This window comes from Balearica regulorum, chromosome 1 (genome assembly GCF_011004875.1).
Source record: "Balearica regulorum gibbericeps isolate bBalReg1 chromosome 1, bBalReg1.pri, whole genome shotgun sequence".
In the NCBI taxonomy this organism is placed as follows: domain Eukaryota; kingdom Metazoa; phylum Chordata; class Aves; order Gruiformes; family Gruidae; genus Balearica; species Balearica regulorum.
The window spans coordinates 22419946-22444818 of NC_046184.1; the positions used below are offsets into that span (position 1 = coordinate 22419946).

Sequence of the window (24873 nt, forward strand, 5' to 3'; positions counted from 1 at the left end):
ATCTAGTTCTTGTTTCAAAAAGGTAAAAGCTACTTACAATGCAGTATTCTTCTAGACTAAACTACAGATAAAACCCCAAGTGTTCAAGTATCCCAACAAGTTGAGAAGTTAGAAAGCTAGAGGTTAGAAATATATCAAGAATATTATCTTCACTGTAGAATTCTTCTTTTTCTACTAACCATACTTTTCTAGAGCGTTTAGATAAACCCTGCACACCTCAATTGTGCCAACATTCATACTTACAGAACACCATGAGGACCAAACAACGTATTTTAAATCTAGCAGGCAGCAGTGACATGCAATGGCCAGCGTGCATTGGATTCAGTCCTCCTGCTTATTAGGCAGTGGGGGGAAAAAAAAAAAAAGCAAAAAGAATGCTTTTATCTTGAAGATGTTGGCACCTCGACAGCTACAGCAATTACAAGGTCTTTTGTATAAACTTTAAACACTGTTGTAACCATGACATCATTAAATCCCTAGTTCTCTGAACGGCATCACCTTAAAAAAAAAAAAAAAACACTAGAAACACGTCAGAACAGCACTACTTCTCTATTTGTATGGACTGTAGATTTTGCTCTTCTCATAACGTCAGCAAATACTGAAAGAATATTAAAATGTTACAGTTGTGACTGAAACATGGAAATTAAACTATTCACAGCACTAGACACAGCTGTAAACTGTGTTAAAAATGGGAAAAAAGAGACTGTGTAGCAAAGCAAAACTGTCTTAAGTAATTAAGCCCTTCAGAGAAGAAACACTATGCAAATATTTCCATTATATGTAACTTTTTAAAGACTATGCTTTAATGGAAAATAGGTAATACTTCATATCTTTTTCAATGAATGCTAGGTACTGGTTTGCTCTAACATAAATTACCACAGATATAAAAACAGGATCATATTTTATCTCTAGTGACCAACTTTTTACACAGAATTGGTGAGATGTTCAGGTATTTACTTGATGTAGTCTTTTGAATAAAAAGAATTTATAAAGTCCCGCGCCACTGAACCGAGCAGGGCTCAAAGCCTACAATTTTTTGTTCACAATTCCAAGTGTTTCAGCCAGTATCGTACCTTGAAGCTCCCTCTCTCAAGCGTGGCACGAGATTATTTTCTCTGATTATGATTAGTAAAATTTTTTTGGGGCCCTTATTTTAGGTTCCCTTCATTTCATGTTCCTGATTTCATAAAAAGTCTTGGGGCATTTTTGTGTATACACAACCACAAGGCAAGATGTGATAGCCAGATCCCAAGTCACAGGCCAAGACCTTATAATGCTAGGTACAGTACAAAGGTGCTGTACAAAGAGATTCCTCCTCATTCTAAATGGCACGTAGGAAACCTACAGAACGACTGGAGGAAATACAACAAAGCCAACAGAACATTACAGGCTTCTGAAAAGGATTTACAAATTAAGTGGTTTCATTCTAAGTCAAAAGATGACAATCAAATCAAATCGTCAGAGGCTATGAAGAACTACTTACTTCCACTACTGAAATGACCACTGAAGATCAGACTGCCTGAAGCAGCTATAGCAGACACTAGGTCATTGCCAGGGCTGTGCCATGTGAGCATCCCTCACAGTAACGACAAAAAAAAACCCAAACAAACAAAAAAAACCCCCCACTCAAAAAAACCTGATTGACAATTATAACTGATCTGCCCAGAAACAATATGATTTAAAGGTACATGAACTTGTAATAGTTCTATTTTTGTATAATAAAAAAGCATTCTGTCCTGGAACAGTTTCCCTAGCACTGAATCCAGGCTCATGCCTGTGTTCTGCAAAAAATACACAGCACCTGAAGCTCTGCTGAAATTTATTTTTACCATGCTGACCAACCCTTCCTTCTTCTGATGGGTTTTTATTACATACTGAGTGAGCCCAGGTGAGATGGCAGCCTGCCTATGGGTTTTGCCTGCTCGGGGCTCCTCCCTTACAGAAACCCAGAAAACCTGTCATACAGTACAACTGCGATTGCAGACAGCATCGCCAGCAACCAACAGGCTACACGCCTTAAGCTTTTTGTGGTAACCACACACACCACCATCTTTAATGTCTCCTCAAACCCTGCTGCCCTGAAGCCCTCCTGAAGGAGGCCCTCTCACCCTCCTTCTGCCAACGCTCCCACCACTCGTCCTTACCAGGAGAGGGGCCTCTGCCTCCCCCGCGGGGCCCTGTGCCGCCTGCGGTGAGGAGCCAGCGCGCCCGCCGGCCGGGCAGTGGGGGTGACAACACCCCGCCTCTCCCGGCTTCGAAGACGTCGTCCCCTCGGAGCCGGGGGCAGAGGCGCCCCAGAGAACCGTCCCCTCACGGCGGGGCGGGCCGGCGGGAAAGCGGCCCCCTCATGCCACAGGGGGTGCGCACGCTGCACGGCAGGGTAGCGAGCGCCGCCCCTAAAAGAAGGCACGAGGCAGCCGGGAGCGCGGGAAATGGGCTGCTGCTGCTCGACGTCACGGGATGTCACATAACGCCACGCTCAAAGCCCGCGGGCTGCGGCGCGGCTCCCGCACCGAAATGCTAAGGGAAACCGCCCGCCCACTCGCTACCAGCCAGCCGCAGCGAAAAGTCCCACCTCGGACCGTAACACCTCCCCTGCTCCGCCCCATGGCACGCGGCGTGGGCTCTTTCACGTGACCAGGAGCGAGCAGTGTGATTGGCCGCCGGCGGCGTGAGGGCTTGAAGTGCGGCCGTGGGAGGAGGCGCTGAGGGGGTGCCTGGGAGGGGGTGGTTGGTGTGCTCAGCCATGTTCGGCCTCTTTTCTAAGGTGCTCTCCTACTTCTGGAGACGTGCAGGTGACGAGGAAGGAGAAGATGAGAGATGGGCAGCCTCAGGTAGGGGTTCCTGGGCCCCTTGTGGGTTTGTAGTGCCAGATGTAGGGCCTGTGTGCAGCTTCAGAGTATTAAGGGTGTTGGTGGTCTTGTCTCCCGTGTGAATGGGACTGCTTGAAGACCTGTTTCCTTAAGAAAATAAGCTAGGAAAAGAAGACAACTGTTTGACTGCAGAGCATGAGGGAGTGTTCCTAGCAGTACTTTTTTGCTATGTGTCCTGACTAGGACAGGTTACTGTTGCTGCTTAGAATATGGAGTGAGGTGTAAGAAGAGGGTGGTGGTGGTGATGGATACTTTGGGCTTCTCCTTGTACTACTGTCTTAATAAACTTTTTTTCATCTTTCTTTCTGTAGAATGGAGATGATAGTGTAGCTTTGATGTTTTGAGGCTCCAAAATGTTGTACATTTAAGATGTTTTTAGTAGCATTATTCAATGTAGCAAAAAATGTTTTTTCTTATTTATGAATACAGAAAGCAAAAAAATTGCATACTGCATTAATAGTCTTGATTGTGAGTGCAGCTAATGTTAGAAATCTGAACTAGCATGCTTCAGTTTAGCCTTAAGCCTGAAGTTGTAGTGCAGTGCTGTCGAGTGAAAGCTTCTGTGATATGTAAGTACATACTACTTCTAATCCAAAATACTCAAAGCTCTTACATTTCCAGAGAAACAGCACCACATCTCAGTTCAGAAGTGTATTAACTATAATATTATATAAACAAATTTGAAGAATTTGTATGGCTTGTTTACTTTTCCTGCTTTTTCAGTATAGAAATTTTTAATGTGTTGGATTCGCCATGCAAACAATGCTGAGAATTTTCTTTTGCTATGGAAAATATTGATAATAATTGCTGGCTCAGATCTTTGGGGAGAAGCTGTTTAGCTTGCAGGTATTTTTATCTCAAGTTTTTCAAGGTATTTGAATACATGTTATATATATGGTTTTTGACATGCTGATCCTGAAATGGGGTGATCCTGAAATGGGGTGATCCTGGCCTTGCTGAACAGAGAGCTTTGGCTGGAGCTTGGCAGGGGGAGGGGAAGAGAGCTTATGACCTTTGGAAGAAGGGGCAGGCAACTCAGGAGGACTACAAGGGTGTCATGAGTTTATGCAGGGAGAAAATTAGGAGGGCCGAAGCCCAACTAGAACTTAATCTTGCTACTGCTGTAAAAGACAATAAAAAATATTTCTATAAACACTTTAACAACAGAAGGAGGGCTAATGAGAACCTACATCCTTTATTGAATGTGGGGGGAAACATAGTGACAAAGGCTGAGGTACTTAATGCCTTCTTTGCCTCAGTCTTTAATAGTAAGACCAGTTCTTCTTGGGGTACCTAGCCCACTGTGCTGGAAGACAGGGACAGGGAGCAGAGTGAAGCCCCCATAATCCAAGGGAAAATGACTAGTGACCTGCTATACCGCTTAGACACACACAAGTCTGTGGGGCCAGATGGGATCCACCCAAAGGTACTGAGGGAGCTGGCAAAAGTACTCACCAAGCCACTTTCCATCATTTATCAGCAGTCCTGGCTAACCAGGGAGATCCTAGTCGACTGAAGATTAGCCAATGTGACTTCCATCCACAAGAAGGTCCAGAAGGAGGATCCAGGGAACTACAGGCCTGTCAGTCTGACCTTGGTGCCAGGGAAGGTTATGGAGCAGATCACCTTGAGTGCCATCATGTGGCACATACAGGACAACCAGGTGATCAGGCCCAGTCAGCATGGGTTTATGGAAGGCAGGCCCTGCTTGACTACCAGATCTCCTTCTGTGACAAGGTGACCTGCTTAGTGGATGAGGAAAGGGTTGTGGATGTTGTCTATCTAGACTTCAGTAAGGCCTTTGACACTGTTTCCCACAACATTCTCCTGGAGAAACTGGCTGCTCATAGACAAATGCACTCTTCACTGGGTGAAAAACTGGCTGGATGGCCAGGCCCAAAGAGTTGTGGTGAATGGAATTAAATCCAGTCGGTGGCCAGTCACAAGTGGTGTTCCCCAGGGCTCAGTATTGGGGTCAGTTCTGTTTAATGTCTTTATCAATGATCTGGACAAGAGGATTGAGTGTACCCTCAGTCAGTTTGCAGGTGACACCAAGTTGGGCGGGAGTGTTGGTCTGCTGGAGGGTGGGAAGGCTCTACAGAGGGATCTGGATGCGCTGGATTGATGGGCTGAGGCCAGCTACTGTATGAGATTCAACAAGACTCAGTGCGGGATCGTGCACTTGGGTCACAACAACCCCAGGCAATGCTACAGGCTTGGGGAAGAGTGGCTGGAAAGCTGCCTGGCAGAAAAGGACCTGGAGGTGCTGGTTGACAGCCAGCTGAATATGAGCCAGCAGTGTGCCCAGGTGGCCAAGGCGGCCAACAGCATCCTGGCTTGTATCAGAAACAGTGTGGCCAGCAGGACTAGGGAAGTGATCGTCCCCCTGTACTTGGCACTGGTGAGGCTGCACCTTGAGTGCTGTGTTCAGTTTTGGGCCCCTCACTACAAGAAAGACATTGAGGTGCTGGAGGGTGTCCAAAGAAGGGCAATGAAGCTGGTGAAGGATCTAGAGAGCAAGTCTTATGAGGAGTGGCTGAGGGAACTGGGGTTGTTTAGCCTGGAGAAAAGGAGGCTGAGGGGAGATGTTATTGCTCTCTACAGCTACCTGAAAGGAGGTTGTAGTGAGGTGGGTGTTAGCCCTTTCTCCCAGTTAAGAAGTAATAGGACAAGAGGAATTGGCTTCCAGTTGTGCCAGGGGAGGTTTAGATTGGATATTAGGAAAAAATTCTTCACTGAAAGGGTTGTGAAGCATTGGAACAGGCTGCCTAGGGAAGTAGTTGAGGCACCATCCCTGGAGGTATTTAAAAGACGTGTAGATGTGGTGCTTAGGGACATGGTTTAGTAGAACTTGGCAGCGTTACATTTACATTTGGACTCAATGATCCATGGTTATATGTACAAATTGGGGGGACAAGAGGCTGGAGAGCAGCCCCATGGAAAGAGATCTGGGGGTTTGGGTTGATGGCAAGTTGAATACGAGTCAACAGCGTGCCTTGGCATCCAAAAGGGCCAACCGTGTCCTGGGGTGCATCAAGCACAGCACAGCTAGCTGGTCGAGGGAGGTGATTGTCCCACTCTGTGCTGCACTGGTGTGACCCTACCTCAAGTACTGTGTGCAGTTTTAGGTGCCTCAATATAAGAAGGACATCAAACTATTAGAGTGTTTCCAGAGGAGGGTAACCAAGATGGTGAAAGACCTTGAGGGTAAGCCTTATGAGGAGTGGCTGAGGTCACTTGGTTTGTTCAGCTTGGAGAAGAAAAGGCTGAGGGGTGACCTCATCGCTATCTACAACTTCCTCAAGGGGGGCAGCAGAGGGGGAGGTGCTGTTCTCCTCTCTCTGGTGACCAGCGATAGGACACGAGGACATGGAATGAAGCTGTATCAGGGGAAGTTTAGATTTGAAAAGGTTTTTCACTAGAGGGTGGTTGGTCCGTCACTGGAACAGGCTCCCCAGGGAAGTGGTCATGGCACCAAGCCTGTCAGAGCTCAAGGAGCATCTGAACGATGCTCTTAGTCATATGGTTTAGTTTTAGGTAGTACCGTGAGGAGCAGGGACTTGGACTTGATGATCTGTATGGGTCCCTTCCAGCTCAAGATAATCTGATTATTTTTTTTCTTGCAGCTTAAAGAATGTTGTTTTTACAACATAGTTTGCATTTAACTAACTTTCTTAATTGGTTGAAACCATAACTTGCCATAAGACTTAAATGTGAAACTAATTAGTTAGCAACTGCTAGTATTTCTAGTTGAACAAGAGAATGACTTTTTAATAGAAGGGATAGTACTATCAGTAGCATTCATAACTTGTTGCATAGTTCTGTAAACAAGTGATTTGTTTTTATGTCAACACTCTTCCTCTGGATGCAGGTGACAAGGGATTAAAAACTGTGCAAGGAGTAGTGACAAGACTTTGCCATGATTATGGGATGATAGATGACATGATAATCTTCACAAAGGATGCTGTTACAAAATATATACTGCTGACTGTTGGACAGGAAGTTACTGCTGTTATTGAAGAGGATAAAACATCAGGTGGCCTGAAGGCCATCAGGGTAAGAGCTGGAGATAAAAAGTAATCTCACTTCCTCTGCAAATGCCTTAAGACTTCCAGAAGAAAGTTACTATAGTTTTAGCCTCCTAAATTCTACAAAAGAGGAGAAATTGTCAGCCTTTCACCTAGTGGGGATAAGTTGTTTTGAGTTTTTACTATTGTTTTATTCCATCTCCTTTAAAATGTTGTTCCTTTAATACTGATTCTCTGAATATAGATCTAGATCTAGTGAATATGAAACTATTGAGATAATTGCATCAGGATTTGTTTAATCATGCCTCATTCAAATCTCTGTGTATTAACTTTTTTGAGCTTCAGAGTCAATTTTATGTTACTATTATATGAATGGATAAGAAAATAAACAGGGGCTGCAAGTTTACTCTTTTTGCAGAAAAGTGAGTAAGAACATATATTTCAAAACTTCCTGTTGTAAAAATTGACAACTTAATTTTTAATTAACTTAAAATTGAGCAGTTGAAGCTCCACTGGACGTTTCTGTGCACTTTTTTGGAAAAGAGCATGATGGCTTTCAAGTAAGGCCCTGAATATCAGTGGGGGCATTGACATGTCTATGGAAAGCAAGGTTGTATGGTGTATTCTCTTCCTTGCTCCCTATCCTCCTCAAAATTTGAGGATTTGACCTGTTTTAATTTTTCCAGGTGTTTAAGGTCAGGCTAACTCAAACTACTGAACATTTGGAAATCCAGGGGGTTGTATACATGTGCAGAGGCCTCTCTAATGTATCTGTGATGTGTAGGACACGTAACTGCTGGAGTATTGTTGCTGCATAAAATATCTAATTAAAATTGATAAAAGGATGCGTATTGTAGAGGGCATGTGTTGTGTGTACATAAAGTTCACATATGCATCTATGACTAGAAGTATAACATGAACTTTAACGCTGCCTGTTGATGATACTTAGGTTTTGAAGAGCTTCACTTAAGGCTAGTAGACTCTCTGTAAAGAATGACCAGATACCATCATAAGCTGCTTTGTGAGTGGCTGCATGAGCAATTTAGTACAATATGGTTCCATTCACTGTAACTCTCTTCCTTTGAGTATGACTGTGTGGATGAAGAAGTGAACGTTTGTCTTTGCTGTGAGAAAGAGTTGCTTCCTGTAAAACATGTGTTAGTACAGATGTTAGTCGAGGAAGTTACTCTGGTTTATTATGTTTCTCACCTTTTCTGCCTTGAATTTAAAAATCTCTCCAAGATTCAAAGCTGTAACTTCATCAGCCACTACAGCTGTTAATCTTAGGGAGAGATCTTAATCTTAATTAACCTGTAAATAGGAAACCAATTCAAAGATGCTGGATGCTTGCTGAAAGCTTTTTTTGTAATCATTTTTCATCAACGATAAGTACGCTTTTCATCTGAATGTGATAATAGTTCATGAGATGTACACCAGGCTAATGGGGAAGGCAAGTGTTCTGGCTGAAATAATGAATTGCACATAATAAACCTTTCCTGGAGGCTGGACTGAAGCTTAAAATAAATGTAGAGAGGGTGCAGTCCTTCTGTCAATATGAAGAAAATTTTTAAGTAGACCTAAAGCAAGGGAAGCATGGGAAAGATTTGACAAATCAACATGTAACTATGGTAGTTGTCAGTGTTGTGGCATAGAGCAGACTTCTTAAAGCCACTTACTGTTTACTGCTCGTGGGGGTTTTTTGTGCAAAAATGAACACCTAGAGTGAGTATAGAATTGTCTAATAAGGAGCTTGAGTTCCATAAGCAGTTGAAATTCTGGTATTTATTTTAGGAATGTATGTTTAACGTGATTCTAAGTATCAGCTGTGTTGGTCCTTTTTGTATTAATAGGTAGATGCAGTCCAGAATACATGGGGAGACTCCAATCCTACTTGTGATGCTTCTGAACTAAATATGAAAACATTAATTGGCAATGTTACCTCTCTCTGTAAGGATGGTGGCTATATTAATCAGAATACTTTTTTTTCAATGGAAGACATCTGTGAAGGTGTGTAGGGGCTTTCTTATTTGCTTTCCTTTTTTTTTATATGTACAATAGAAATATTTTCTGATAAACTTGCAGTCCACATCCCAAATAAATTCTAATAGAGCGTATGTAGTGACACAAACAGGGATTTGGGTGAAGAAAGCTACCTGTTGATTCTCACTAAGCATAACTTGCATGCAGTCATGTAAGCAAGTGTGTATTTTTCCACTAGCATCTCTTACATAATTTGTTGTAACCTACCAGAGTAAGAACTGTGAAGAGAAGTTTGAGCTTGGTGGGTCTGAATGATGCATTGTTCTGACTGGTCACTTTATTTAACTTAAACTCATTCTGTATGGGAAGTTGGATGGGGCTTTGGGCAACGTGGTCTAGTGGAGGGTGTGTCCCCCCATGGCAGGGGGGTTGGAACTAGATGGTCTTTGAGTTTCCTTCCCACCCAAACCATTCTAGGATTCTATGAAATGTGATCAGTAGCAATTAAACTTGAGAAATGTTCTGGTTTACATAGGTTTTAAACCTTATGAAGGTGACTGGGTGCAAGCAAAATATTTTATTAACCCAACAACGTGGAACAGTGAAGCAGTTGCTGTAGAGCCTTTGAGATATAAGCAAGTAAACAAGGTAAGTGTTCTGCACATTGGTTTTGGCAAGAGGAATCTTGTGTGGAGTTTTGTACGTGGTTTTAAGTTGCTAATATTGGTAGATCTTCCATAACACATCTTTAATTAAAAGATAAAACACATCAACTCATCCATTTATAGGATTATTTCTAAAATTACAAAACTTTTTGAAAAGGCATACGCATTGGTTAGAACAGGAAGACTACCTAGCTCATTTACTGGCTATCAATTGTTGATTTGGATGCTTACTGTTGTTTTAGTTACATTAATTGTAATGAGGATGTGTGGATCTTCAAACTTTTTTTAAGAAGTAATAACTGCGGAATTTATGTTTAATTTATCCAAGTGTTTTGGCTTAAAAACAACAGTTGTCCCCTTTTTTTTATTTTAATGAAAATATTTGTTCCTTCTAGGAGTACATATATTAGGTTTATGGTTTATTGTATTTGCATTAACTGTATATATTGAATAATGTGTGCATGTCAAGCATAGGAGAGAAAAATTTCTTGTGACTGCTAGTATTGAAGTATTAATTAAGTTGGTAAATCACAAGACAGGTATCATGATTTAGTCAAACGTACATATTGTAGTCCGCACTCAAGCGGATTGTAATGCTTATTTGAACTATATGTGTTTCTTTACACTTTTAAATCTAAAGAAAAGCATGGTGATTGTAGGTTAGAGCTGTATGTTTACCTCCCATGAGGTAACTTCAGAATGCAGCTCTGTTAATACGAGAGTGACTGCTGCAGGAAAAAAGTATGCAATGGTAGTATGCCTGTTAGCTTAAGCAGATAATATCAAGTAACACTGAATAACAAACTGTTACAGGTTCGCATTTCCAGCATCTGTGGAAGAAGTGGTACAGTAGATGAGAGTATATTTTTCACTTTGGATTCATTGAGACTTCCTGATGGCTATTCACCTTGTAGACATGATCTAGTGAACACTGTCGTGGTGGAGAGCAATCAGTCGTGTTATATTTGGAGAGCTCTCTGCTTGGTGCCAGTCAGCCAGGATGGGTAATATTTCATTAATTCTCTTTCCACTTAATATCAACTAGACATAAATTGTAATTATGCAGCTTAAATTTTGTTGCATCTGTTAAGTGAGGAATACTGTAAATTCTTCACTAGTTGGCTAGAATGCGTGATAGATCTTTGGGAACATCAGAGTGTGATATGATTTGGCCCTTGCTTTATCTTCCTTGCCAGAAGGTGGGGACATCTGTGCTTACTAGAGAAGCAAAACTAGTAGCAGCTGAGCTCAGGGATATTGCTAGGCAAGGAAGGAATTTTGCATGGTTTTGTTAAAAAAAAAAAAAAAAAAAAAATTGCCATGCTCCCACCTTGTTTTTCCTCTAATCTATGTTCTTCTAGTGAGAACTTCACTGTTTGAAAACTATTTTCAGCAAAACTGATGTAAACAGGATGTTTCTTTAATCCATTTTGCTTAAGTTGTAGTGATTCTTCAGATGGCTCTCCTAAACTAAATAGTTTAATGATCTGAATATTAGATATGTGTTTGCCTTGCAAATACCAAACTGAGAGATTCTGCAGGCACTTTAGATGGCATATGTGATGTGAGGAGGATCTGGACAGATCACAGAAAATGTTGGAAAAAGTAGGTGATGTTCACTATGGAGAAGAAAAAAAATTTTGTGAAATAATTGACTACCCAAATGTAGAATGGGCAACAACTAGTCAGTAGTATTTCTGCAGCAAAGATCCAGGGTTTGACTTGTGAGACTAAGTGTCTATGAAAAACACAAATACTGCCCAAATGTACATAAACAGGGTTATTACCTTCAAAATCTGTCACACTCAGTGCTAACAAGGTCTGGGAAGGATTACTGACTCTGATTCTGCAGGCCAAAGATAAGCTGTCAACCAACTGGCAAGTCCAAAGGAGAGCAAAAACCAACATTCTGATACCTCTCAAACACAAGTCTTTGGGAGAACTTGCCTTGTTTGATCTCTAGGAAATATAGCTCAGGGTGGTACATATGTCTTCAAGGGCACTATGAAGAATGGAATGAGTTGTTTTCACTGGAGATAATGGTTGTAATAGATTTAAATTGTACCTAGATGAATCTTGACGTGTTTACATCACTTTGCACACCAGTACAGTTTGTTCACTTATTTTTTTTCACTTGGACCTATTTTTAATGATGGATTTTATACAGAAAAGTATGACTAAAGCCAAGTTACAAAAGTAGACTTTAAGGCTGATTTCTCAGTTTTAGTGTATTTCCTACCATATATCAAAAAATTGAGGCAGCTTAAGCTGAAATGGGAGACATCTAGTGGGCTTTGCTAGTAAATTGATGTAGCTAATAAAGAACAGCTGCAGTCATTTTCTACTTTATTATATTAGATAACCAGGGAACACTTAGAGTGTGTAAATATTGGCAAGACTATTAAAATATTTCCAAGTTATTTTCATGCCACTTTAACTGAATAGTTTCTTAATTGTAGAATAGAAACAATTTTTTAAATGGTTTCTGCAGGTAGCTGACACTGAGAGGTTAGAGCTCTGGTCACTGTCTATACAGGAAAGAGTTTGTGACTTTGGTTTCATGGGCGTTTTTCATCAGTAGTATGTGTGATAGTTTTTAAGGGTGCTTTTTGTTTTTCAGCTTTTTTGTTTTAATTTCTTCTTCAGTTTGATGCTTTCAGATTGTAGCAGTAAGCAGAAGACCTAAGTATTTAGGATACATGTTGAAACACTTCCAGTCTAGTCATTTTATCTCTCTAGCTCCAGTGCTAATCAGGACTCTTGCTAAGGAGCTACTGTTTGTTGTGTCTTGATTCAGCTCCAAAAGAGGTCCACAACACCTTCAATCACCATTTTATTCAGCTTCTCAGCAAAGATTAGCCAGCTTCTTAATCATTTTAGTCTTGTATCAAGAGTTTTATGCTGGTTTATTGTGCTGCTGACAAAAGGCTTGGTGTTTTTAATTTGCTGCCTAAATTAGTAAAGGTAATTAGTTGTTGTCTTGGAAGTATAAGTAGGTGAGAAACAGTGAACCCTCTCACCTGCTGCTTCTGAAATACTGTGACTATGCTTTGGTATAGTGATTCTTAAACTTGTGCTGAATCAAAGATATTTGCTGAGTCTATTTGTGTTTCAAATTGCTGGCTAAAATTATTTTTACAGGCAATCTCACTCTAATGGAGTCAATCTGGATGAGCCTTATGAACACTTAATGAGAGACAAAGGAGAGTTGGAAATATCAAGAATGACTAATTTTGGAACTCTGAAGCAGGGGGAATCTAAAAGAATGATCATTTGGATAGAGTAAGCCTTTCTGATTGTTCTAAGCTTGCTTTCTTTCCATCACTCTGTATTCTGTAAACCTGTCTTTCATACAGAAACCTAGTTGAGCATTGTGTTTCTTGGTCTTCAAGTAACCCCCAAATACTGTGGAATTAAAGAGGCTTTAATATTGAATTTTAATGTCTTTAGCATAGTCTTTTTATTAGCAACTATGTTGCAGTTAGTGCTTTGAGACTCCCCAGTCCTATGTCTCTTTTCAATCCTAACAAAATCTCTTCGGGAATGAGGATTTAAGTAAATGGTTTTACTTGTAAGTGTGTTTAAATTAAACTGCAGATATGTTGTCATCTTCAAAATCTTAGACTAAAGGACTGTTGTATCCTCATCTATTAAAAGCAGACCAGATTTTTTTCTAATTTTTTTTTTAATGTGGATGCTGAAGAACTATGATGGTGTTTCCTCAACAGTGTTTTGTTTTGGTAGTCTTTCTCTTTCCTTTTCTGTGTGTGGTTTTGTGTTTTCACACACAAAAACACTCTATGCCACACCTGGGCATACAGGCTCAAATGAAGTCACACCTGAATACCTTCTATGTGTTGGTATGTGCTCTTTCCTAAGAGCTGGTTACCCAATGATAAATTTTAAGTTACCGTAGCTTGTTTACACACCGTATTTCTGTATGCTTCATGTAGTAGTTGATATGACCTAGAAATATTAACATTTAGGAGAGGTTCTAGTCCTTGTAAGTTAGAGGCAGCAATGCAATTTCTTTCTGATAGTGGTTATGAAATAACGGTGAACTAACCTGCTACAGGCAGTTGTATTTGACTTCAGGTAGAATTAAGCTTCCCAAGAACATTAACTATGTATTTAATTACGTAATTAATTATATAACTACTTCTAGGAATAAAGGGAGTGTACCACAATCCTTAATCAGCTGCAGATTAGCTGGATGGGTGAAAGACAAGCAATTCAGTTTTCAGATTCCTCAAAAATGTGAGAACAGTCCACAAGCATATCTGTCATCTCTTCGAATAAATCACGAAAACCTCTCAAAAGCTGCAATTAATTCTTATAACGACAGTGGAGGAACAACATATGAGTCATTGAATAATATAGCCATTATGAAGGATGGAGTTATTCCAGGTACAGTGACATGTTAACATTTGAATGCTGAGTGTTAACTCCTCAGAAGACCTGTAGACTTGTTTGAGAAGACTTGCCTATGCTAGCAGTAGTGGTAACAGAATTTATTGTAATCTGTTTACTACAGGAGGAATGAATTGTCAGGATACAAATTTATCAAGGACAAAAGAAAACCTTTCCTTGGTAAAAGATGAAAATCTACATAATGGAGAAAATGAGCAAAGAGAAGATGTGGAACAACCAGTAAAGCACATCAGTATTACTGGAGAAGTTGTCATACCACCAGGTGGAAAAACATTCATAATGATCACATGCACAGCTGTGTAAGCATGTCTTTCCATTAGTTCTGACTGATACAATAGAAACTAATCATAAAAATTAACTTAACAGTTCCCTTACTCTGGGCACAGTTCTCTTTTTAGTGTAGGATAAAGTAAATGAAGAAATACAGTGGGAGTAGATAATTTTAATTTTTTTTAGAGAAGTTAAGGTGAAGATAATACCTGTAGCTGCTTATATTCTTTTTAAGAAACCCATTGCTCCATGAGCACTAGAGCTAACATAGATTTCCTGGGAATTTGTGTGTTATGTCTGATACATTTCTTCTAGTTTTGGTACCCTGACATCATATTAATGTTGCTACATGTCTCTGTCTCAAGCTTCCCTGTCCTGTGAACCTATAAATGCAGGTTCATGTATGCTGAAATAAAAAAAAGCTTTCTTCCTTGAAGGTGTAACTTACAGAGGAAGTGGTTTGCAGATCTTAAAAAAAACCCTTGAAAAACTAAAATACTTTGCTGTACAAAATAGTTTGTGGATTTAGCTAAGAGTAAAAATTGGCTTTGTGTGAGTTCTTTCAGAATTCAAGTAGGAACTTCATGCTGGAAAGCTTACTTTCATGTACTTTTCAATTACTTCCAGCTGTAGCTCTACAAATATTGTGTACCACAACCATTGATTCTTATGATCATAATTTAAAAGTTGGGCAGGGGAAAACAAGGTTAAAGTGTTTTATTCATCAAAGTAACGCTGCATTAATTTTCACACACTTCTGTTACCGTTTTAAATGGCAACAATGAGGCAAGGGGTAGAAATTTTCCTAGGAGGATGATTTAGCTGCAATTTGAAAGATAAACTGCAGGCATGCCCTGCCTTTGTGAAGACAGACATGTGGAGAAAGAAAAATTTATACTGTAGATCTGTAAATGCCACAAAATCTGATAATCTAATACTACAGAACAATCCACCCGAAACTGCATGGGAGGTTGCAGCATGAAGGTAGCAAGTGCTTGCTGGCCGCTTAAGAGACTGTAGAGACTGCAAATTTGGACCATGAATCTGACAGTTCAGTGTCTACACTGAGTTTGTGTATCAGAGAAAACCAAGCTATAGCTTTAACCTGAGCATGTAGTGTTTGTTGGCATGAAAGTGGTACTCCTGCCATAGAGAAAGTAGGCTGGTATCCTCCTGGGATGCTTTTGTCTCAGGCACACAGTAATGGTGTTGGACTGTGTAGTTAGTGCTGAGGAGAGAATTGTGCTTGGAGTAGTGCTGGGATGAGTTCACTAAGGGATTTCAGAGCAGATGGTGTGCGTTAGATCTCTTAAGTTCCTTAGAAACCAGTCTGAAGAAAGTGTTCCCTCTGATCTTTTCCTCTCTGTCACTCCCCAAGCACTGCTTACACATAAAGTGTGTTTTTCAGAAAGAAAGAATCTTTCCTACTTTCTCTACTTGATGTGTTTACAGCTAGGGTTCAGTTCTGAGTAGCCTTAAGCAAGGTGGAGCAAGGCTCTTGCTGCAAAAAGTGAAGGGATATGCTTCAGGTTCCTCTGATGGAAATGTTTAGCTAATCTTTTTCAGTAAGAGCTAATTCCAAGATGTTCCTTCTTATGGTAGTAGCAATTCTGTGCCTAGTATGTTGAGGGGAGGGATTTTGCTCTTTACCCAAGTTTTTGATGAAATTGGGGTTTTGAGACTTTTTTTTACACTTTTTTGTTAGTATTTGTAATACCTGGATTGAACTCAGGGTGTGGAGTAAGTGCAAGGAATTACCCTAAGTTAGCAGTTCTCATATGTTGCTGAAATGAGAATCCACAATTTTATTTTTAAAAATACTTATGGTTGGGGAAAATAAAGTATGAACATGATGGGTTTAAAAACATAACTTCTGCTTACTTGAAGAAATCCTGGGTACAGTAAAGAACTCCTGTTGCTTGGGTTTTCTGATTTTACTGTTGGACGCTATATTGAAGCCACTGTAACAAATGAAGAAGAATTACTAATAGCACCTGTGGAGCCATTTTCTCCAAGAAAGCCTAATATTATTCCAGAACCTCAGCCAAGGAAGACAACAGTGGTTGCCCCTAAATACAAAAGGTACTGTGAATTAGAGCAAAAAAATAACATTTACCTAATACTGCTTTATTTGGTACTGCTATGTCTGTTCTATAATGCTGACAAAGAAAATGTGAAACTGGGAGCATCTGTACGTGTTTATATATGTATGTTGGAAACAAGATAACTGTGGACATCACTGACAAAAGAGGTTTAGTAATGAACTGCTTGATTTCTTTGTAGATTTGTCAAACAGGAGCTCTTTCTACTGTACAATGTGACGATGAGCAAGATAAACACTTGCATAGTAATCTACAAGTAAGAATTGTGTTATTAAGAAGATGGAAAATCAGGAATAGCTTTCTGAGAGAGTTAGCTTCTTAACTCCTCAAGCAACTTTACCATCTATATCTGATAAATATTTCCCATCTTTCATTCAGAACTTTTCCTTTAGCAAATAAGCTGCCGTTATAGTTGGAGTATTTACTTAGAAAAATATCCCTAAACTGAAAAAGCAGACATACAGTGTTTTCAAACTGGCACACTTATCTTTCTTCCCAATATAGCAAACTTCTCAATTGTTACTTTGAAGGAATCATTGGGTCCATCGTGTGTGTGTTTGGTTTTTATAGCCTTGATGATATGGCATGTTAATTAGCTGGTTTTCATATATATAATTTGAGAAAGCTAAATGATATGTCATACACTTTTGTTTTAGAAATCACAGAAGGCAGTTGCCAAGCTTTCTTCCGCATTATACCATACCAGATGAATTAAGAAAATGTGTGGAGCAGAAGTTAGACATACTGACCTTTCAGCCACTCCTAGCAGAGGTATGCAAGTGTAGGTTTGTATAAGAAAATATATTTTATATAAGTGTATTTGTTCAAGCTGGCCTTAATTTAGCAAAAAACGTGTAGCCCTTAGTGTAATAGGAGATGATGTAATACTGTTACCAAGTAGACTTAAGACTTTAGTCTGTATCCCATAACTTCATGGGTTTCAGTATGTCACAGAATCCGAACTTACAAGAGCACAAAAGGGTAAATGTGAAAAACTGAAAAGGGAGTAGAAGTATACTGGGGGCACAGAGGATGTTACAGAAGCTGAACAAAGATTGTTCTTCCCTCTCACTTTTTAGGCATCATTAGAAAGAGATTTTTGGGATGTCAGAAGGGTAGTCCAGCAATTGTTTCACAGCAAATAGAAGCAGAAATTCTTAAGTTACTGCAAAAACAGAAGATTATTTTATTGTGGTTCAAAACTTAAAAAAAAAAAAAATCCTCAAATCTAATTCACCATGGCTTGTTCAAATTCTTCCCACAAGTATCCTCTTTTCAGAGTACATACAAAAAAAAAAACCCCACCAATATTGAAGTCTAAGAAGAATATTACAGTGCTTCATTTTCTAAAACTTTGTCCTGATTTTAGGTATAACATTGCTGCAACTCAGGTTGGTTTTTTCCCTCCTAACTTTTTAAGGACTTATAAACTGGGGCTGATACTTAATTTTTCAAAAATGTAAAAGGCTATGTTGTCTGCTTTCTGAACAGCTCACACAAAACCTGAGGTCACAGCATTAAGATAGCAGGTTAGTGATCCTTTCTCAAAAAGAAGATAAAACACTGTAGTGTTTGAAATAATTTTTATACTGAAAGCCTGCCATTAATAGTAATTTATTTTTTTTTAAACCACACCTTAAGTTCTGTCTGGTACTGGTGACTGTTTTAAGTCTGCTCCAGAAAGTATTGTTCATTCACCTTGTATTTGAGTGAGAAGATACCAAATAGCATTCAGTGCTATCAGTCATTGTTTAGATAGAGCTTTGGAGAATGCCTCTTCAGTGGGAGGCTGTTGTTCAGCATGGAGAAGAGAAGGCTCCAGGGAGACTTCATTGCAGCCATCCCATACCTAAAGGGGCCTACAGGCAATTCAGAGAGGGACTATTTACAAGGCCATGTAGAGACAGGACAAGGGGTGGTGGCTTTAAACTGAAAGAGTGTATATTTATATTAGATTTATTTACTGTGAGAGTGGTGAGGCACTGGAACAGATTGCCCAGAGAAGTTGTGGAAGCGTTCAAGGCCAGGTTGGATGGGGCTTTGAGCAACCTGGTCTAATGGAGGGTGTCCCTGCCTATGGCAGGAGAGGTAGACTAGTTGACCTTCAAAGGTCCCTTCCAACCCAAACCGTTCTAGGATTGGATGATTCTATGAGATGCATTAAGCTCTGAGGGAGAAAGTTCAGGGTTTTTAAGTTGCCATAAGTTGTATAATCATCAGCCAGGGCCAAGACTGACATGACTCTCTTCACCCGTCTCTGCCCAGTGTACTTGGATGTCAATGCTTTCTGGGATTGCTGACCATAGAACTCAGTTTGTAGACTGCTCCTGAATTCAGGTGTTGAAACTGCCATTGTAGTAGGGAGAAACTTAGTTAACCCTGACTGGCTATTGTATCTGAGTTCTGAGGACTATACCAATTCTGCTTTGACTACTGGGGGAGTTTAAAATGTTAGCTAGTGTGCAGACATGTGTATTTAGGTGCCTTAATTGGCAACCCAGTTGCTGTGCAGTCTGTCTTAAGAGGTGTTTTGTATAATGTTAAGAATAGGGGGTTCCATATCTTCTTGTAGAAGTTATAACAATAATGTATGCTGTTCTGTTTTTCAGCATCTTAATCTAGATAATTATAAAGCCAACTTCTCTACTCTTCTGTGGCTTGAAGAGATCCATGCAGAAATGGAGATAAAAGACTTTAATATGAGTGGGGTTACTTTGAAAAGGAATGGGAACTTGTTAGTGTTGGAAGTGCCAGGAGTGGAAGAGGGCAGACCTCATCTGAATACAGGTAGTTATTAATATGAGATATATCGATCAACATGCTATTTGGTTTTTTTTCAGTGCAATACTAACTCCGCTGCTTATTCATTTGTTTAAAGAAGTCTTTCACATATTTGAACATTAGGCTACTAGTCAGGTGAACTGCACTGTTAGTGTCTCAGCATGAGTCAGTCTTACTGAAGCAGCGTTGCCTGCATCTGTTCTTACGCACATTACAATACTTTAGGAATTTTTCGTGTACGAAAATTGGTGGGGCCTTCAGCAAAAATAAATTGTGCAATGTAGTGATAACTTAAAAGACAATAGGTCTATCAAAAGCAAACACTGGGAAAGCAGTTAAAATTGAATTAAGAACATCAAATAATACAATGTACAAGATACTGTTTTCAGGAGGTGTTGTCTGATGGTGTCAATATTAGGTGCCTTTTAACACTTAATATACAGCTGCATGTGGCATTTCAGAACAGGTACTCACAGACACAGCAGCATTGCTGAAGTTAGTTAACATCTAGCATCCTGCAAATTCTCCTAGTTTAACCATGCAAAAGAGGAAGAAATTAAGTGCTGCGGCAAGAATTCTACTATTCCTTGTAACAGTATGTTGCCTTTTAACTTTGTTTAGGTGATAAGGTGATACTGAAAAGTCAGGTCTACTCTGAGCATATAATAGAGTATGTTGCCTATATTACTGAGGTAAGCAAGGTGTATCTTCTGTTGAAAATACTGTGGCCCACAGGTTTCAAAGGGGAAGATAGCAATTCATGGAGTTACAGACTAGTTTAACCTGGCTTTTGGAAAGCTAGATTTGTTTTATCTACATTGTGGTGATTTTGTATTTTTATTGTATTTTTTTTAAGACTTTGGCTTCCCTGTTCTTTCTAGATTATAATCTTTACCTGCTCTGAAAGCACTCATAACATAATCTAGATATGCAATATGTTGACAGCAGGTAAATCTTGGTGTTCTTTTTGGAGGTGATGGGAGGGTTCAATGCTTTCAAAGATGCTTTGTGTTTAAAGTACTAAACCTTCATCAGTAAACTGACTGTTTTTTATCTTTGCAACAGATATGTAATGAAGATGTTACTCTTAAATTTAATGCAAACTTTGAACAGGCTTACAACTTTGAGCCCATGGATGTGGAATTTGTTCATTGCAGGTATCTTTATAAGTTTCCAAAAAGCTGCATTTAATGATTCCTCTAGTAAAGTGACTTTTAAAATATACGTGACTGTCAGTTGGTTGTTTTGGTGGATGCAGGTAGGAGGACACAGTTAAGATCTTGCCAATTCTTTCACTCTTTCACACCTTTGCCACTACATTAATTGGTGAAAGACTGCAACTGTCATCACAATATACAATGAATTCTTGTCTTAAGCCTCTCTAAATGATTACACCAATGCCAGGTAGTGAAATGGTGAGAGGGATGAGGTGGGATCTTTCAGTTTTTGGGGGGGTTTGGGGTTCTTCTGGTTGGTTTTTTTAAGAAAAAAATGTACCAATATGACTGCGAGACCATGCAAAAAAAATTGATGTTAACCACCCATCCTTTTATTATACTTTTTTTACTCATGGGATGTTATTATCTGTACAGAGTTGCTTAATCTTCTCTGTAAAATCAGCTTCACAGAGAACTTCCTTGAAAGATCATCTAAGTCTGGAACACCAGGCCATCTTTGTCTCACTGAAGAGCTAGAGAATATACGTATCGACGTTATTCATAGCAAAGCTGTTGATTGACACTTCTGCAGCATATATCTCATAGATGCTTCTTTTTTTTAAAAAAAAAAAAAGTGGTTTTCTATAAAACTCCTGTTTTTATATGCACTGGTGCATAGTAAAAAATACTGGATACCTTGTAGGTGTAGTTTATGGAAATGTAAGCTTTTACTTTAATCTACAAATTTGTATTTTGATAACAGGATTACTAGCAGGCGATGCCAGTTGGCAGTTGAGCAAGCTAGCTACCTGGGTGAAAAAGGTAAACTTTAGTTGACTTAAGCTGTCTAGAGAAGTTTGTGGGGTCTTGTGTTTTATATTGCTTTCACGTCAGGGCATACTGAGAAGAATGCATTGTAGTTTGTTCTTAGAGGAGTTTTCTGAAATTTGGGGGCGGGGGGGGGAGGTGTTGTGTGTGGCAGGGGGGTTTGTCTGATTCTATATACTCTCTGAATCTAGAGTAGATGTCATCAGAATGATTTTATCTGCTGGCCATCACAGGGGAGAGGAATGGAAAAGAACTTTTGTGAACTGTTTGAGTCAATAAGAACTGTAGAAATCATACTGTCATAATAATAGCAAGTGAAATGGCAGTGTTTTGTGTTACCTCAGAATTTATTAAAAAGCACTGATTTCCTGTTTTATGGTTGAGTAGAATGATCTGTATGAACTTTACACAGGTCTTTACCAATTTTACGTTAGTTCTGATAAACCAGTTTTGGCAACTCAGAGCAAGCTGATGTACCGGCAGTAATGTTAATCAGTGAAATATGCAAAGTGTTTGTGTGGCTTTCAAACTTCTCTACTTTCTCCCCTAAATTTGAAGTATTATTTCCGCAAAAGCTTGTCTTACAATCACCACAAGTTATCAAGACCCAGAACACTACTGCCTATCATGTTGTTGATGATGGCCTTGAACAATATTCCCAACAGGAAAGTAAGGTATGTATTCTGTAAATATTCCTTAAAATGCTGAATACCATTCAGATTGGTAACAGATACCTACTGTACAGCTATCCTTAGAAAGGAATTGCATAATGGAGTATCAAAGTTGTATTCTGGTGCTTTCTGATGACAGAAGCTTGCTGCCTGGGGGCAAGGGATTTTATGTTAACTGATATTGTTAAGCTAACACTCCCATCTTAAATGGTAAGTGCTTATAAAAAAAAAAAATGTATCTTTATAATTGGAGTTGTCGGATTTACCTTAGACTAGTTTCCAAGGCTACTGTTGAGTAGATACTTAAGTTCTGTCACTGTGGCAGGAAAAAATTTTATGATAGAAGGTAATCATCTTGTTCTGAGTAGATTTACCCAGGCTTCTTAACTGCTAGTTCAATTATATGAAGAAAATGTAGAAAACTTTCTTAGAAAGAACTTAAGAAGGTTACCTAGTCCTCCTTCTATTTGAAGCAGGACTGTCAACACTACATCAAGTCCACTTGGGGGAGGTTGGAAGGTGTTTCTTTATTTTTGTTTAGAGATTTTGTAGCCTCTGCGTAACTTGTGCTTCACAACCTTTCCACTCAAGATTTTTCTGAATTCCCAGTATGAATCTTACACCTGTAACTTGTGGATGTGGTCCCTTGTTATATCTTATGTGTGACTACAAAGAAGAGTTTCTCTTTTTTTTAATTTTTTTTTAGTAACTCTGATTTAAGCCATCATGGGCTATTAGACTGCCTCTTCGCCTCCTCGTGGCCAAACTAAAAATCCAAGCTCTCTCAGCCTCTCCAGTTCATAACAAGAACACGATATTGGCTCATGTACAGTTCTAGCATCCACAGTAACCCAGGATGCTGAAAAGGGCCTGAGGATTACTAGTCAGCCAGTGTGTTCTTGACCTTTCTTGGTTCACACAGTTACTCAATCCCAGATGTGGAGCTTTCCATTTTTCCTTACTGAACTTCATGAGTTTTCTGTTGGCTCTGTTGCCAAGTTTCTCGTGGTCCCTCTGAACTGAAGATGAACCATCATGTATTTGAGGTATGAGTGCTGATTTTGTGTTGTCTGTAAATTTTTCAAGGGTGTTATTTAGTTTCATCATAGTCATTGATGAAGATACTGAATAATATTGATGCCTACAACCACCCTGGGGTTCTTAGGTTTTGACCAGCTTCCAGCTGAGTATCAAACTATTGATTAATACTGTTTGAACCCAGTAGTTCAGTCAACTTTCAACTCATCTAACTGTCTGTTGATCTAGCCAATATGGCTTCAGGCCACAAATAAGAATGATGGGATAAGTAAACCATTTCAAAAGCCTTGTTAAGGTCAAGGAGTATTACAATAACTGCTTTTCTTTTGTCCGTGTAATAGTCTGTCTGCATAATAGTCTCCTTATCATAGAGGAAAATCAGGTTGGTCATGTAAGGTCTGCCCCTTGGTTTAGCCATATTGACTATTCCTGGTCACCCTTTTTTCCAATCATGTGAAGGACATGGAATCCAGAAGGATGTGCTCCATGATATTCTCAGTGACTGGAGTGAGGCTGATAAGCTGTACTTCCCTGGGTCTTCCTTGTCCATCTGAAACTGGAGTAATATTAGCTTTTTCCTCTGGTCAGATACATTCCCTGGCTTGTCATGATTATTTTTTTTATTATAGATAATACACAGTAGTGTCCACAGTTGTGATTCACCATGCTGATACATCTACTTTATGCAGTGTCTCTCAGCAGTTTGTAGCATGGTCCTCCTCTTCTGTTACTTGTGCCTTTCCTTCCCATACTGTTACCTTGCACAGGAGTCTAGACACCTGCATGTGAGGCAGAAAGGACTTAGAGTTCTTTCCTATATCATCCATCAATAAATTGTCTTCTTTTATCCATCTGTGAGCCTCCGTGATCCTTGAACTGCCTCTCTTCCACCATATTTGCTAAGTGTCTTCTTACTCTGTTCTTGCCACATTTTAGTTTCAGCTGTACTTTGACCTCTTTGACCTTCCTGATTTTGTCCAACTGTCCAAGCAGTGTTTTTGTATTTTGCCTGTCCTTGTTTCTGCTTGTAATAAGCTTTTTATAAATTCATCAAGAAGCTACAAGCTTAGCTAAGCAGGCCTTGTGTTAAAATTTCTGATGATCTTTTGCTTATTGAGAGATCACAAGTAAACCATCCTGTTGCACCTTTTAGCTCTCCTGGGCACCTTTTTCCCACATGGTAGCTTCCCAGAGGATTTTTGCCTGCTGATGTCTTACAGAAACAGGTTTGCTCTAGAAGTGCCAGAGTTCCGACTCCGCTGCTTTACCTTCTGAGCCTTCCTCCAATCTTACAATCTCTGCAAGAAAAGCTGATATGGACACGTGCTCTTTGCTGTATATGAGCAGCAAGTTCATTAGAACGTTATTTCTGGTCAGTGTGTCATCCATTTACATTAAGAAGCTGTCACCAACGCAGTTAAGAAATTCTAGACACTTCCTGGGTGAATTGCAACAGATGTGTGAATGATCAAAATCCCCAGGAAGCTGCATGACCTGTGATCAGGACAGCGATGCCAATTGTTCGTCAGAAGTCTCATCCATGTTATCTTCTAGTGGGGATTATTATATTCTAGCAGACAATACTGCTGCTGTTCCATACTCCTGTGGTAACAATTCAGATACGTCTCTAGTTCTGCAATTAATAATGTGCAGTCAAGGATCTACTGCATATAGACTCAGAATTGTGCTGGTGAGAGCAGCTCATTATTGTTCAGCAAGATGCCTGCTTCTACTGGGGCCTTTCTGTTTGACTAGAAGGATGGTGGAGAACATCACCTGGACCCCTCATGCTTACCCCAGAGCTATATGATCCTCCCCTTGATCTATTCAAGTTGTCACTAGTACCCACATGGGTAAGCAGCAAAGGGAGTAGTCAGAAGGACTAGATGAGCCTTGCAGTCTTTCCATGACATCATGGCTCTGGGGAAGCAGCAAACATCTCTGGATGATACCTGTGTCCTGTACAAGGAGTAATCAACTTCTAACACTCATCACTTCACTGGATTAGGATCAGTGTTATTAAGATGACGGAGGTATTTGGTCCAGAAC

General features: G+C 39.7%; 1 protein-coding gene across 1 annotated transcript in view; it reads left to right on the forward strand.

Annotated features, from left to right (window-relative positions):
• Positions 1-2746: 2746 nt before the first annotated feature.
• Positions 2747-24873, forward strand: part of MOV10L1 (Mov10 like RNA helicase 1) — a 34499-nt gene continuing 12372 nt past the window's right edge. Inside the window, exons 1-15 of the mRNA XM_075742694.1 lie at positions 2747-2834; positions 6745-6929; positions 8752-8908; positions 9417-9529; positions 10360-10550; positions 12688-12828; positions 13712-13953; positions 14081-14276; positions 16135-16329; positions 17006-17120; positions 18959-19136; positions 19752-19822; positions 20196-20287; positions 21051-21109; positions 21674-21789. Of these exons, the coding sequence (XP_075598809.1) occupies positions 2747-2834; positions 6745-6929; positions 8752-8908; positions 9417-9529; positions 10360-10550; positions 12688-12828; positions 13712-13953; positions 14081-14276; positions 16135-16329; positions 17006-17120; positions 18959-19136; positions 19752-19822; positions 20196-20287; positions 21051-21109; positions 21674-21789 (2139 nt within the window). The remainder of the gene's footprint in view (positions 2835-6744; positions 6930-8751; positions 8909-9416; positions 9530-10359; positions 10551-12687; positions 12829-13711; positions 13954-14080; positions 14277-16134; positions 16330-17005; positions 17121-18958; positions 19137-19751; positions 19823-20195; positions 20288-21050; positions 21110-21673; positions 21790-24873) is intronic.